The 13,327-nt window shown below is 40.8% G+C and overlaps 1 protein-coding gene across 2 annotated transcripts in view; it reads right to left on the reverse strand.

The window, feature by feature from the left end:
* Znf236 (zinc finger protein 236) overlaps positions 1–13,327 on the reverse strand; it is a 104,978-nt gene that overhangs the window by 49,325 nt on the left and 42,326 nt on the right. For both annotated transcript variants that reach the window (XM_021214523.2, XM_029546912.1), the window contains exons 10-13: positions 10,785–11,057; positions 9,639–9,842; positions 5,611–5,752; positions 4,818–5,078 (exon numbers count right to left, since the gene is read on the reverse strand). In XM_021214523.2, coding sequence (XP_021070182.1) covers positions 4,818–5,078; positions 5,611–5,752; positions 9,639–9,842; positions 10,785–11,057 — 880 coding nt within the window. The remainder of the gene's footprint in view (positions 1–4,817; positions 5,079–5,610; positions 5,753–9,638; positions 9,843–10,784; positions 11,058–13,327) is intronic.

Consider the following 13,327-nt stretch of genomic DNA (forward strand, 5'->3'; position numbering starts at 1 on the left):
AACTTTGGTACCTGGTGTCTGTCTAGAAAATTGTCCATTTCAACCAGATTTTCCAATTTTGTTGTGTATAGGCTTTTGTAATAGGATCTCATGTTGTTTTGGATTTCCTAAGAGTCTGTTCTTATATCTCCCTTTTCATTTCTGATTTTGTTAATTAGGATACTGTCCCTGTGCCCTGTAGTTAATCTGGCTAGAGGTTTATCTATCTTGTTTATTTTCTCAAAGAACCAGCTCCTGGTTTGGTTGATTCTTTGTATAGTTCTTTTTGTTTCCACTTGGTTGATTTCAGCCCTGAGTTTATTTCCTGCCTTCTACTCCTCTTTGGTGAATCTGCTTCCTTTTGTTCTAGAGCTTTCAGGTGTGTTGTCAAGCTGCTAGTGTATGCTTGCTCTAGCTGCTTTTTGGAGGCACTCAGAGCTAAGAGCTTTCCTCTTAGGAATGCTTTCATTGTGTCCCATAAGTTTGGGTATGTTGTGGCTTCATTTTGATTGAACACTAAAAAGTCTTTAATTTCTTTCTTTATTTCTTCCTTGTCCAAGTTATCATTGAGTAGATTGTTGTTCAGCTTCCATGTGTTTGTGGGTTTTCTATTATTTATGTTGTTATTAAAGATGAGCCTTATTCTATGGTGATCTGATAGGGTGCATGGGATAATTTCAATATTTTTTTTATCTGCTGAGGCCTGTTTGGTGACTGATTATATGGTCAATTTTGGAGAAGGTACCATGAGGTACTGTGAAGAAGGTATATCCTTTTGTTTTAGGATGAAATGTTCTATAGATATCTGTTACATCCATTTGTTTCATAACTTCTGTTAGTTTCGCTGTGTCTCTGTTTAGTTTGTTTCCAGGATCTGTCCATTGGTGAGAGTGGGATGTTGAAGTCTCCATTATTGTGTGAGGTGTAATGTATGCTTTGAGTTTTAGCAAAGTTTCTTTAATGAATGTGGATGCCCTTGCATTTGGAGCACAGATGTTCAGAATTTAGAGTTCATCTTGGTAAAATTTACCTTTAATGAGTAAGAAGTGTACCTCCTTATCTTTTTTTGAGAACTTGAGGTTGAAAGTCAATTTTATTCGATATTAGAATGGCTACTCCAGCTTGTTTCTTGGAACTGTTTGCTTGGAAAATTGTTTTCCAGCTTTTTACTCTAAGGCAGTGTCTATCTTTGTCCCTGAGGTGGGTTTCCTGTATGCAGCAAAAAGTTGGGTCCTATTTATGTAACCAGTCTGTTAGTCTATGTCTTTTCATTGGGATATTGAGTCCATTAAGAGATATTAAGGAAAAGTCCTTATTTCTTCCTGTTATTTTTGTTCCTAGAGCTGGAATTCTGTTCATGTGGCTATCTTCTTTAGGTTTGTTGAAGGATTACTTTCTTGCTTTTTCTCAAGCTTAGTTTCCCTCTTTGTGCTGAAGTTTTCCCTTTATTATCCTTTGAAAGGCTAGATATGTGGAAAAATATTTTGTTAATTTGGTTTTGTCGTGGAATACCTTGTTTTTTCCATCTAAGGTAATTGAAAGTTTTGCTGGGTATAGTAGCCTGGGCTGGCATTTGTGTTCTCTTAGTGTCTGTATGACATCTGCCCAGGATCTTCTGGCTTTCATAGTCTCTGGGGAGAAGTCAGGTGTAATTCTGATAGGTCTGCCTTTATATGTTACTTGAACTTTTTCCCTTACTGCTTTTAATATTCTTTCTTTGTGTTGTGCATTTGGTGTTTTGATTGTTATGTGATGGGAAGAATCTCTTTTCTGGTCCAACCTATTTAGAGTTCTGTAGGCTTCTTGTATGTTCATGGATATCTCTTTCTTTAGGCTGGGGAAGTTTTCTTCTATAATTCCATTGAAGATATTTACTGGCCCTTTAAGTTGGAAACCTTCCTTCTCGTCTATACCAATTATCCTTAGGTTTGGTCTTCTCGTTGTGTCCTGAATTTCCTGGATGTTTTGGGTTAGGATCTTTTTGCATTTCACATTTTCTTTGACTGTTGTGTCAATGTTTTCTATGGTATCTTCTGCACCTGAGATTCTCTCTTCTATCTCTTGTATTCTGTTGGTGGTGCTTGCATCAATGGCTCCTAACGTATTTCCTAGATTTTCTATTTCCAGGGTGGTCTCCCTTTGTGATTTCTTTATTGTTTCTACTTTTATTTTTAGATTTTTTTTTTTTTCAATTCTTTCACCTGATTGGATGTGTTCTCCTGTATTTCTTTAAAGGAGTTATAAATTTCTTTCCTATAGTCCTCCATCATGAGAAGTGACTTCAGATCCATATCTTGCTTTTCTGGTGTGATGATGTATCCAGGACTTGCTATGGTGGGAAGAGTTTGGTTCTGATGATGCCAAGTAGCCTTGGTTTCTGTTGCTTCTGTTCTTATGCTTGCCTCCTGCCATCTGATTATCTCAAGTGCTTGCTGCCCTCAGTATATCTGATTGGAGCCTGTCCTTCCTGTGTTCCTGGTTGAGTCAGAACTTCTCAGAGTCCACCTTTCTCTGTGATCCTGTGATTCCGGGAGTCCTCTGGGGACCGTGGGACCGTCTGCTGAGTTCGCACCTAAGGCGGCCGGAGGCTGGCACCTCTAGTTCTCTATGTAGGCCTGAGGACACCTGGGCTGTCCCCTGTGTTTAATATAAATGTGTGTTGAATTTTGGGGACCTCCAAGGCAGACAAAAGGGGAAACATGGGCTGTATCTCTCCCTTGTGGTCTGTGGAGGTGATTCTATGCTCTGATATGTATGGGACCTGGGGTTCCCTGTTGAAGGAATATGCAGTGCCATTCCCACTCGGATAGCAGGGTGCTGGGCTCCCCCTCCACAGACTGGTTTGCAAGCTGTAGAGAGGCCATGCTTGTTTTATGGGTTGTTATTTGTTGTGTACAAATATGCACAGAATCTGCAAGAGGAAAGTGTCCAGTACTTATGGTACAGTGTGATAGACTGATCAGCCTCTAACACTCCAGAGTCAGTCATGCTTCCCTCAGTATAACCCTCACCAACAGAGGTCAAAATATTTAAGTGAATTCACGAGACCCAGGAATTATGCCACTGGCCATCAGGTCCATCAACAGAGGCCTTAAAACCTGTATCCTCAACATTTTCACAGAAAATGTATATAAAGGCCTGACTTCCTGGTTAAAAAACAAACAAACAAACATTTAACATGCCACAGAGTACCAAAACTCCCAAGCTCAAGCTGCTCCACAGCTTTCGAGCCAGCCTGTGGAGGGGGAGCCCAGCACCCTGCTATCTGAGTGGGAATGACAGTACACGTTCCTTCAACAGGGAATCCCAGGTCCCAAACACACCACAGCATAGAATCCCCTCCACAGACAGCAATTTGGCACAGCCAGGCATAGAACTGTGAGGTCTACTACATGGCACCACTAATGATGTGGTACTGGGTAACTTCCGGGCTAAATATTTCAAAACCAAATCAATTGTGTTAAAGTACTTAAGACATTCAAGTAAGAAAAACGCCAAAACAAAACAAATAACAAAACCAAAATGGCCGATTACAGTTGATTTCTTCCTGTTAGAGTTAACTTGTTCCTGTTAGAGTTAACTTCTAGCACCTTGGGTTTGCTTTGTAGGAATGTGCAGGCAGGTACACCTGAGTTGAAATGCTATCTACAGGTCAGGGTTCTGGGGCAACAGGTTTGATGCCTATGTACTATACTATGTACATGCCTATGATGTACTATGGTGGGCCCTGCTGTCACTTCAGCTGACCTAAGGTGTTCCACAGCACTGTAGCACTGCTGTAGCTTCACAGGTGAGCTGATTCAGTTCTAGTCAGAAGTAGGCCTCTTTTATGCTACATCTTTCATGGTCAAGTTAGCATTCTACCAAATAAACATAGGTTACAGTGAGTAACAGCTTCATAGCATATCTAATGCTTATGGTCTGTAATTCAACAATAGAATACCACTGAAATTCATTTATAAAGCCTAGAAATCAGGCCAGGGAGATGGCTCAAGAAGCAAGGGCTCTTCTAGTTCAAACCAGGAAACCTGAATTCTAGCCCCAGTACCCACAGAATAGGAGGGAACCAACTCCCACAAGTTCAGTTCCTAGCACATGTATCAGGTGGCTTACAATCATTTGTAACTGCAGCTCTAGGCCTTCTACAGGTACCTGCACTAACACACATACCCGGCCCCCCGCTCGCACCCACATACACACACTTGCAAAATTTTAAAAACCTATAAATCACAGAATTAAGACTTTCTTTTTAAAAATCTCACTACACCAATTTTATTAGGTCTATATTTGATTATCAGCTAAAAAAAAAAAAAAAAAAAAAAGAATTTACAGTAAGGCATTGTGCCTAATATAGACTGTTTCAGTGTTAAAAGTAAAAATGTTAACTGGGTATGGTATTATCCACATGTGTGATCCCCAGCAAGCAGGACTTTGAGGCAAGCCTGAGCTGAGCTACATAGTGAGATCCTGTTTTCATTTAAAAAAGAAAAGTGTGTGGGGGGGGCTATTTTGGTTTATTTGTTGTAGACAGGTTCTTAAGCTCTAGTTCAGTTTGGTGTTGAACTGACAGCAATGATCCTACAGCCTTTCACATTCTTAGATTACAGGCATTGGCTCAAAACAAATTTAAAAGCTAAAACATACATAAGTTCATGCTGTCATCTGTAGCTCTCATTAGATCCCTAAGCACAGTCAACTTCTCGACCTGATACATGCAATCAGAAAACAGCACAGGCATCGAAGAAAATTCTTTCTTAATTGCTCCCACCCAATCTGGGAATTAGGACCCTAATTAAAAGGCAAGCACACCATAGTCATCACATCTGCAGCATACCTACCTATGAGTTTTCATGTGTTTCTTGCAGTTCAGGGAAGTCTTAAATGTTTTCTGGCAATAGGGACACATGTAGGGACGGAGGTCGTTATGTATGCCCATGTGTCGCCGCAAGCTGCCACCTGTGGTGAATGCGCCATTGCAGATCAGACACTTGAAAGACTTGAGACCTGTGTGCGTCCGGACATGGGCTTTGAGCACGCCTGCAGAGACGAAGCCTCGTCCACACTGAGAGCATTTGAAAGGTTTTTCACCTGTATGTGATCTAAAAGGCAGGTAAAAACCTTAATATACTCATGACATGTTTATAACACTATAACAAATGTAAAATCAAAGACATGTCACTCTAGGACACTCTTTTTAAAGCAACTAGAAAAGATGTCACTCTCTAAATTCTGTAGTAAGCAAACCCGAGCCTAGGGCAAGGGACTTCCCAGAGCCACCAGCCGCACGCCCTGAGGGAAAGCTGTCTTCAGAACGCCTCACTACCTCTCCTGAGAGCATTGCTACTTCTTCTCACTGACCAAACGAGTGAGTCTCTGACACATGCTGGAAATTGCAAATACTAAAATATAATTGGAAAATAAGTAAAACTCAGGGGTAATCTTAGTAAAATATTCGAATGAATATATTCAAGAATAAAAAAATGCCACAAAAATTTTATGGTCAAATAAATATTTACCATAAGGTAACAACATCATCCTAAATACTTATTCATCAGATCACTGAATCTCTAAATATCTCCACCCACCCACCCACCCCGGCACACTAAGTCCCCACCTCCTCTCAGGCCTTACCTGATATGTTGTTTAAGATGGCAAGACTTTTTATATGCTCGATGACAGTAGAAACATTTGTATGGTCTATCTGCTTCATTGCCAAAATTATTATTAAAATAATTTTGAAAAAATTGGTTTTTTGGAATGGGCTGGATAAGACCTATAGATCAAAAGAAAAGCAGGAATAATCACTGTTAGTGTTACTACTAATACGTCAAAAGGCATTTGCTTTAAGGTAAAGGTAAAGGTTCTGATGACTGTAGAGTCCAGCTATTTTAATTATGTCATTAATTATCATCTATTTAACCAAGTCATTCCCATCCCTATGGTGCAATATTTATCAATAGTTATTTTCTGGCCCTGCAGAGTGTGTATGTTATTATAAACATACACTAGAGTCTAGAACCACTTTTTAAGGCACATGCTGGCATGAGATTTACATATATACATCCAAAACTTACATCAGGATTTTAAATCTCTCCTTTTTCAGTATGAATACTGCATAAGTACAATAATAAACTCAAAACACAAATACGTCTAAGATGACATTTTGTTCTGTAAAGGCAGCATTTTGTCCAAAGTTGTATTAAAGGGGTATTTAGAGATGGCAAGATAATTAACCTAGAGTCTGAAGATGTCTGAACAGTTGGGAGGACTGTGTTCTTCTTGCAGACGACCCAGGTTCAAGGCCCAGCACCACACTGTGGCTCACAACCATCCCTCACCCCAGCTCCAGGAGATCTAACAGGCCACACATGTGGTATACCTATATGATGCAGGCAAAACAGTCACATACAGTAAAATAAATAAAGAATTCAGATTATTGACCTATGTATTTCAGGATTTACATGCTTTTCTGAAATAAAGGGTTTCCTTGGTTGGCTCATCTATCAACAAAAGGGGACAGTGCCTTTGGGCTAAACACACAATTCAGCACAGACTTAGTTGTCAAACACCAGTAACTGAATGTCATCTGGAACACAAAGAGGAAACCTGGCCTGCCCCTCCTGTTGTCAAGATTCAGCGGGCACTTGCTAACCTAACACTCTGTGCTCTACCACTCCATGCCCAACCTCCTCCCCTCAGCAGTGCCATTGCCTTCCACAGAGTAATCACACATTTAAGACATTCCATCTTTCCCGACTTTCTCTAAAAGAGCAAGTTGTGTTCCAATTCTTTTCCCTAAAATCACTGCTTATACTTCATGCAGACCCTTAACACCTCGTCCAAGTCTTTCTAGGTGACACTATCTTCCTCACATGTCAACACAGAACTCTACGGGCAACCATGTTCTGGGCTCCCTGGGTACGGAAGTGAACAACTCTAGTATACACAATAGCTCCTTAGTGTCTTCCCTCTTGCATGCAATTACAACATCTGAAATGGTTTCCAAGTACATGATTTTATAAAAAAGACACTGAAGAGTTTGAGCTGAGGGCAGGGGAGGGACCCCCCCTATGAACCATTAAATGAAGTAATACTCATTGTTATTTCTGCTAATTTTGCTTAGACAAGGTCTATTAAAAACAAAGCTAATTATAAGGCCTCAATCTTTAAAGAAAAACACCAAGGATAAGTAAAGCACACACCAAATCCTAGCATGTTGGCTCTGTCAGTCACTCATTTCTATTGAACTTCTTCTGGCTTTTTTGGAAACCACTAACCTCAAAGAAGGCCATGAATAAATTTTACTCAATGTAAGTCAAAAGCAAACTAGAAATGACTTTAAATTCCTTAAAATCTCTTCTGTAATAGCAAAGAAAAGTGAAGCTTAGGGAAAAATACAACTGACCTTACCACTGCAAACAGTGACATAACTTAAATTCTGCAAAGTGACAGGGGGCGGAAAACATATCATCTCATATACAATACACTATAGTAAGCCCTGATATACATTCGTGTGAGGCATAACATAACACTGACTAAAACAGCAAACATAAACTTGGGAGATCAACGACCACAACAACGATGCTATTTTAAAATAACATACAGGCTGAGACACAAGTTTATCTTCATGCACCCACATCTATATATCCTACACACACGCACACAAACAGTCTAAAAGGAAACTGTAACTGTAGATAAAAATACAGGTTGGGGATCCCTAATCTGAAATGTGAAATGTTCTATAATGTATTGTAAAAGTCAAAATGATGCTACAAGTGCAAAATTCCACAACTGTTCTGTCATGTTAGACAGGTCACTACCATATGACAGAGGTACTTAAATTACTTTGTAAAACTACCTCAGGGTTTTGTGTATATTTTTGTAACATATCATAGATAAATCTTAAATAAATTCAAAAGAGCTTAGAGAGGTGGCTTAGTAGTTAAAAGCACATAATACAGTTGTAAAAAACTCAAGTTCAGTTCCTAGCACATGTATCAGGTGGCTTACAACCATTTATAACTGCAGCTCTAGGCCTTCTGCAGGTACCTGCACTAACACACATACCCCACAAAACACACACACACATACTTTTAAGAATGACAAATCTTAAAAGAAAAGGTTCACGGCTCTATTGGACATCTCACCGTCAGGCTATGACTTGACACAAACCTGATATATAATTCTATACGCCCCTGACCCGTCATACTACGTCACAGTATGGCATTAGTCTTGCTCAGGATAGATTACCTCAAGTAGGTAAGTTATATAAATTCACCTGTAAAATTTAATGAGTGCCACAGTCCAAATGCTTATATCCCTACAAAAGTCTTGTGTTGGGGGCTGGAGAGATGGCTCAGCAGTTAAAAACACTGACTGCTCTTCCAAAAGTCCTGAGTTCAATTCCCAGCAACCACATGGTGGTTCACAACCATCTGTAATGAGATCTGACGCCCTCTTCTGGTGTATCTGAAGACAGTGACAATGAACTTACATATATAAAACAAATAAATCTTTAAAGCAAAAAAGGTCTTATGTTGGAATCTACCCTACACCATGACAGTAATAAAGAGGGAACACGTCAGGCGATGACGCTTATTGAGGTGGGGCCTTCATGAATGAAATCATTGTCCTCATAAAGGAGGCCTGCTGGCTAAAATGCTAGGAATAACTGACTGTTGAAACCTCAGACAAAATACAACATATAGATGGAAGAAATGCAGTAACACATTATCTCCTCGGTGTGCCATGGCTGTTGCAATAATAGACATAGAAGAGAACAACAGAAATGGCTCCCTGCATGATGTGCTTTGGAAGTAAGAAGGGGCTGAGAATGGAGCAGGAGAAAATAAAAGATAGTAATGAGCTGTGCATGTAAACACAATGCACTGCATACATGTAGGCAGATGGTTTTTAAAACAAGAGGAAAAGACAAGAGACCCTGGAGAGATGCCTGGTTCTATCTGTGAGGAAGAAGGCCCTCAGACATCCAAGGTGCTACTCCTGAGTCAGATCATACCATGGCTTAATTATATTATCGCTGACAGTAAGACAACCTTAGAAACAAGTGATCTCTAGCAGCCAGAGCAGTGATCTGTAACACACCACATGGAAATCCAAAGACAAATGTAACAGTTTGCACTGCGTACCCCACATTAAAATCCCTCTTCACCTGAATGGACCCACAGAGACAGAAGATCTCTCTCTTATTTTTTAAAGATTTTTTTTTTAATTTTATGTATATGAGTACACTGTTGCTGCCCTCAGACACACCAGAAGAGGGCATCAGATTCCATTAAAGGTGGTTGTCAGCCACCATGTGGCTGCTCGGAATTGAACTCAGGACCTCTGGAAGAATAATCAGTGCTCTTAACCACTGAGCCGTCTCTCCAGCCCCCAAGAAGATCTCTTTAATAAGGACTCCTACAAGACGACTCTTCCTTTCACACTATTTATGTAAAACAAAACCACAACCAAAATTTGAGCAGTACTGTTTTAGGATTGTAATCCTGATTCTGGAACATACTAGCCCCCCAGAGCAATTTCTAATGAAGACTTCACCAATAGTATTTTCCTGCATAGACCATAATACAGAAACATCTGTCTAGGGCCCAGAGGAAGGCCCACGATCAGCCACAGCACTCTAGCTTCCATCTTACCTAGGTCCGTTATGAGAATGGGTTCTTGCAAAGGAATGTCGGGGACAGGAACGCTGCTCTTGCCCACCCGACCCTTCACAGGCTTCCGCTGCTGCCTCAGCTTCCTCAGCTCCGTGTGCTTAAAGTGGGAAGCCACGTGAGTCTTCCTGTGGCCTGAGGTGCGGAACTTCTTATCACAGTGAGGACAAGCAAAAGGTCTAACTCCTAATGAAACAAAGGACGGGTTAGAATCATTTCAAGTCAACAACCACCAGCAAAGTCCATATAAAATACTGCAAATACTTGACTATTCGTTGTTCCACATTAGGAGTTCATGTATCTCATGAATCAGCTCTCATCCTCCTGCTTTTAAACAGTACTATTATATAGAACTTAGGGTATATAATAGATCTTCATTTAAGAAAGGACATATACGACTTTAGGGTCAAATCCTTAAGTTGTTCAATATGCATGTTCAGTAACAAGTCATCCTGGAGAAATCCAGACTATGTCAGCCCGGTCTCTGCAAGTGACATCATAAAACAGAGCAGGCCTCCTCCTGGACAGGGGAGGTTACACACCCCAGGCCACGCAAGGACAACAACTAGTATCTCATAAGGAAGAATGAAAGGTGACTGTCACTACACAGTAACGATAAGATAAGACATCCCCAGCACCCTGCCTCCATTATAAAGGAACTTCCTCCATCACTGACTAGTAAATGAGAATGTGAGTCCCTGGACAAGCGTGTAACTTGCTTCTTTAGGAGCTCTGAGTGCATGACTGACAGTCAATATGGAGCTTGGGGTGGGGGAAGGTAATAAAACTGTTTCAATTAGAATTGTATACTTCATGAATTTTAAAATATGCAAACTTATCTCGATATCAGTGTTACTGACAAAGATACCAATCCCACACTTAAGATCTGGCAGCCTCCTAAGACTGGAATATATATTTCTTCCTCACACAGGTTTGATGGTTTCCCATAGGGATCTTTTCGCCCACTGCTTCATTTACAAATATTATGTTTCTAATGGCTCTCCAACAATAACCTTGGTTCCATGAGGATCAAGGTCACAAATCAACAAAGGGAAGAGGAGGAGGGAGGAAAGGCCTGGGAGTTCAGCCGCTACCCTTCCAGAACCCCAAACCAGCTTATCTGCACACCTGTGTGTAGGCGGATGTGCACCTTGAGGCTCCCTGAGGTGGAAAAGCTCTTCATGCAGTATTGGCACTTGAAAGCCTTGATGCCTGTGTGAGTTTTAATGTGAGCAGTCAGTGTACTCTTCACGGCAAAGGCCCGGAAACACTGTGGACACTTGAAGGGCTTTTCATGGGTGTGGATGCGGATGTGGCGCACTAGGTCACTGGGCTTCCGGAACTCCTTCGTGCAGTAGGGACACACATGCCACCGTACCCCGTTCTCCTCCCGAATGGAACCTGCAGTAAAGAGGAAAAGAGAATAGTTCAGACGGCCTAGAAACTATAGTACCCCATAAACGTCCTACAATGTCCTGTCCCTCTGGCAGCCCACTGTATCAATGGAAAGCTATAAGCTTTCTGTCAAAGACATGTGATCCATCACAGGCAAATGAAAGCCCTACTGTTGGTGATATTAACATCATAAGATTGTAACAGTATGATCAACGATAATACTCTTAAAGAAAGCCCTAAAATTCCATGAAGATGCAATTCATAATGCCCATATGGAGCAGCTAACTAACAGGAGCAGTGTGTAAGCCAGGGCTCACAGACACAATTCAGACCAGAATGAGAATGAAAACACGTTTGATCAGAGAACTCCCTGGTGGCGCAGAGCAAGAGATTGTAGACTGTTCAGCCCTAAATGGAACTGCACCCAACCGCCTCCTGATCCCTGAGGAGGAGGGCACAGAAAGTGTGAAAGAGGCAGTGAATTACTATAATTCTCTGCATGTTCTGGACATAGCACGGCATCTATACATAAAAAGTCAGCTGTTACATCACAACACATACAACCCCAAGCAGACCAATTCTATCCTGGAGATGGATGCTAGGCAGGAGAGTCCATCCACTAGCCAGGGAGCTATTGGCCACAGCTATTAGCTGCTGAAAGAGGGAAAGATGGTTTTCTTCAAATAATAATTTTTAAAAAAGAAAACCTTGCCGGAGGCCTCATGGGTGGGAAATTGGGAAAGCAGCTCTAGACAGAGTTACGGAAACAGAGTAAGAGTCAAAGCACGCAGTATGAAACGCTCAGTAAATACTTGTTTAAAAGTGACTCCATGATCAACTTGAAGCTCCAGAACAGGAAGGCAGAAAGATGCTTGAGTATTTATTAAGCATCTTAAACCAAAAACAGAAACTCATGCAAATAACTCGGAAGTGGCAGGCTGTAAAGCACCAGGGATAAGCAGTGAAGGCAAAGGCGGCCATGCACGAGCCTGGGCGAACCCTGGCCTCCACACCATGCACCCTACTGTGCGGCTCTGAACCTAGTTCAAAACTGTTGCTAGCAGAAAAACAAAAAACAAAAACAAACAAAGAAAGCTCCAGCAATGTATGGAAACAGATGATTTATAAAAAACAAAAACTTTACATAAAACCTATTAAATAATTTTATTTTAAATGTTTTAAATTTTAATTATGTAGATATATGCAGGCAGGAAGTGCACATGGAAGTGCATTGTGCAGAGGCCAAAACAGTTTGTCTGGTTCCATGGCGCTACAGTTAGAGGCATAATGTGGGCATTAGGAACTGAACTTGGGTCCTCTGAAAGAGTGATATACATTTTAGCCCACTGATTTAAAATAATTACAGTCAGATTTATCTGTGAAATTAAACAAGTATTCATAGTAGTAATTCAATAATTCCAGTAAAGAATACACATAAAATTAAATATGCTTTAGCAAAGAAAATGACATTTCAACTCAAATGACTTCAACCTGAATGCACAGGAAAATAGAAATTTTCTTATCTACTTTCTATTATCAAAAAATTTTAAAGGCCCTTTTCCATAAAAACAGCAAAGGAATAAAAGCCATATTATGTAATAATGTTCTTTAGGGAGCGAGTACAAAGGAGGAGAAACAGTAGCAGAGTGACAGCATCTTTTAGATTTCTCGAGTTACCCTGAGAATCAAACTTAGCTTCTAAACATGAGAAACACATCCCTAGATGACACAATACAAACTGTCACATTCTAGTTACTTCTAAGAAGAGGCTGTACAGGAGACTCCAAACTAACAGCACAGAGGCTGTCTCATAATATAAGATGTGTATGTGTGAGGGAACAAAAAGAAAACCTGAGTCCAGACTTCCAATCCCTACAAGTAAAAGGACTGAGACACAAGCTCTACGTTACAGTTAGGTAAGCTTCCTACCGGCAAGAACCTTCCTCCTCAAATACAGCACACGTTTAGAGAGATGAAAATTACGTTTTTACAACTCTGCGTCTAATCTTAACTTTTCTAAGTATAAATACAGGAAAAGATGAAAATACCCATATCAAATTGGAATGAACTGGCAGAGCAGTGGAGCAGGGTGGCCTCTAAAGGCCACCGAGATCTGGAGGGTGATGTGTACTAAAGGTGGCGCTGGACTCCAGCAAGTAGAGCAGCTTAAGCTGCAGTGCTCAGACAATGAGAAGTGTAACAGCAGTGCCCAGGCAATGAGAAGTGTAACAGCAGTGCCCAGGCAATGAGAAGTGTAACAGCAGTGCCCAGGCAAT

This window comes from Mus pahari, chromosome 15 (assembly GCF_900095145.1).
Source record: "Mus pahari chromosome 15, PAHARI_EIJ_v1.1, whole genome shotgun sequence".
NCBI classification, from domain to species: domain Eukaryota; kingdom Metazoa; phylum Chordata; class Mammalia; order Rodentia; family Muridae; genus Mus; species Mus pahari.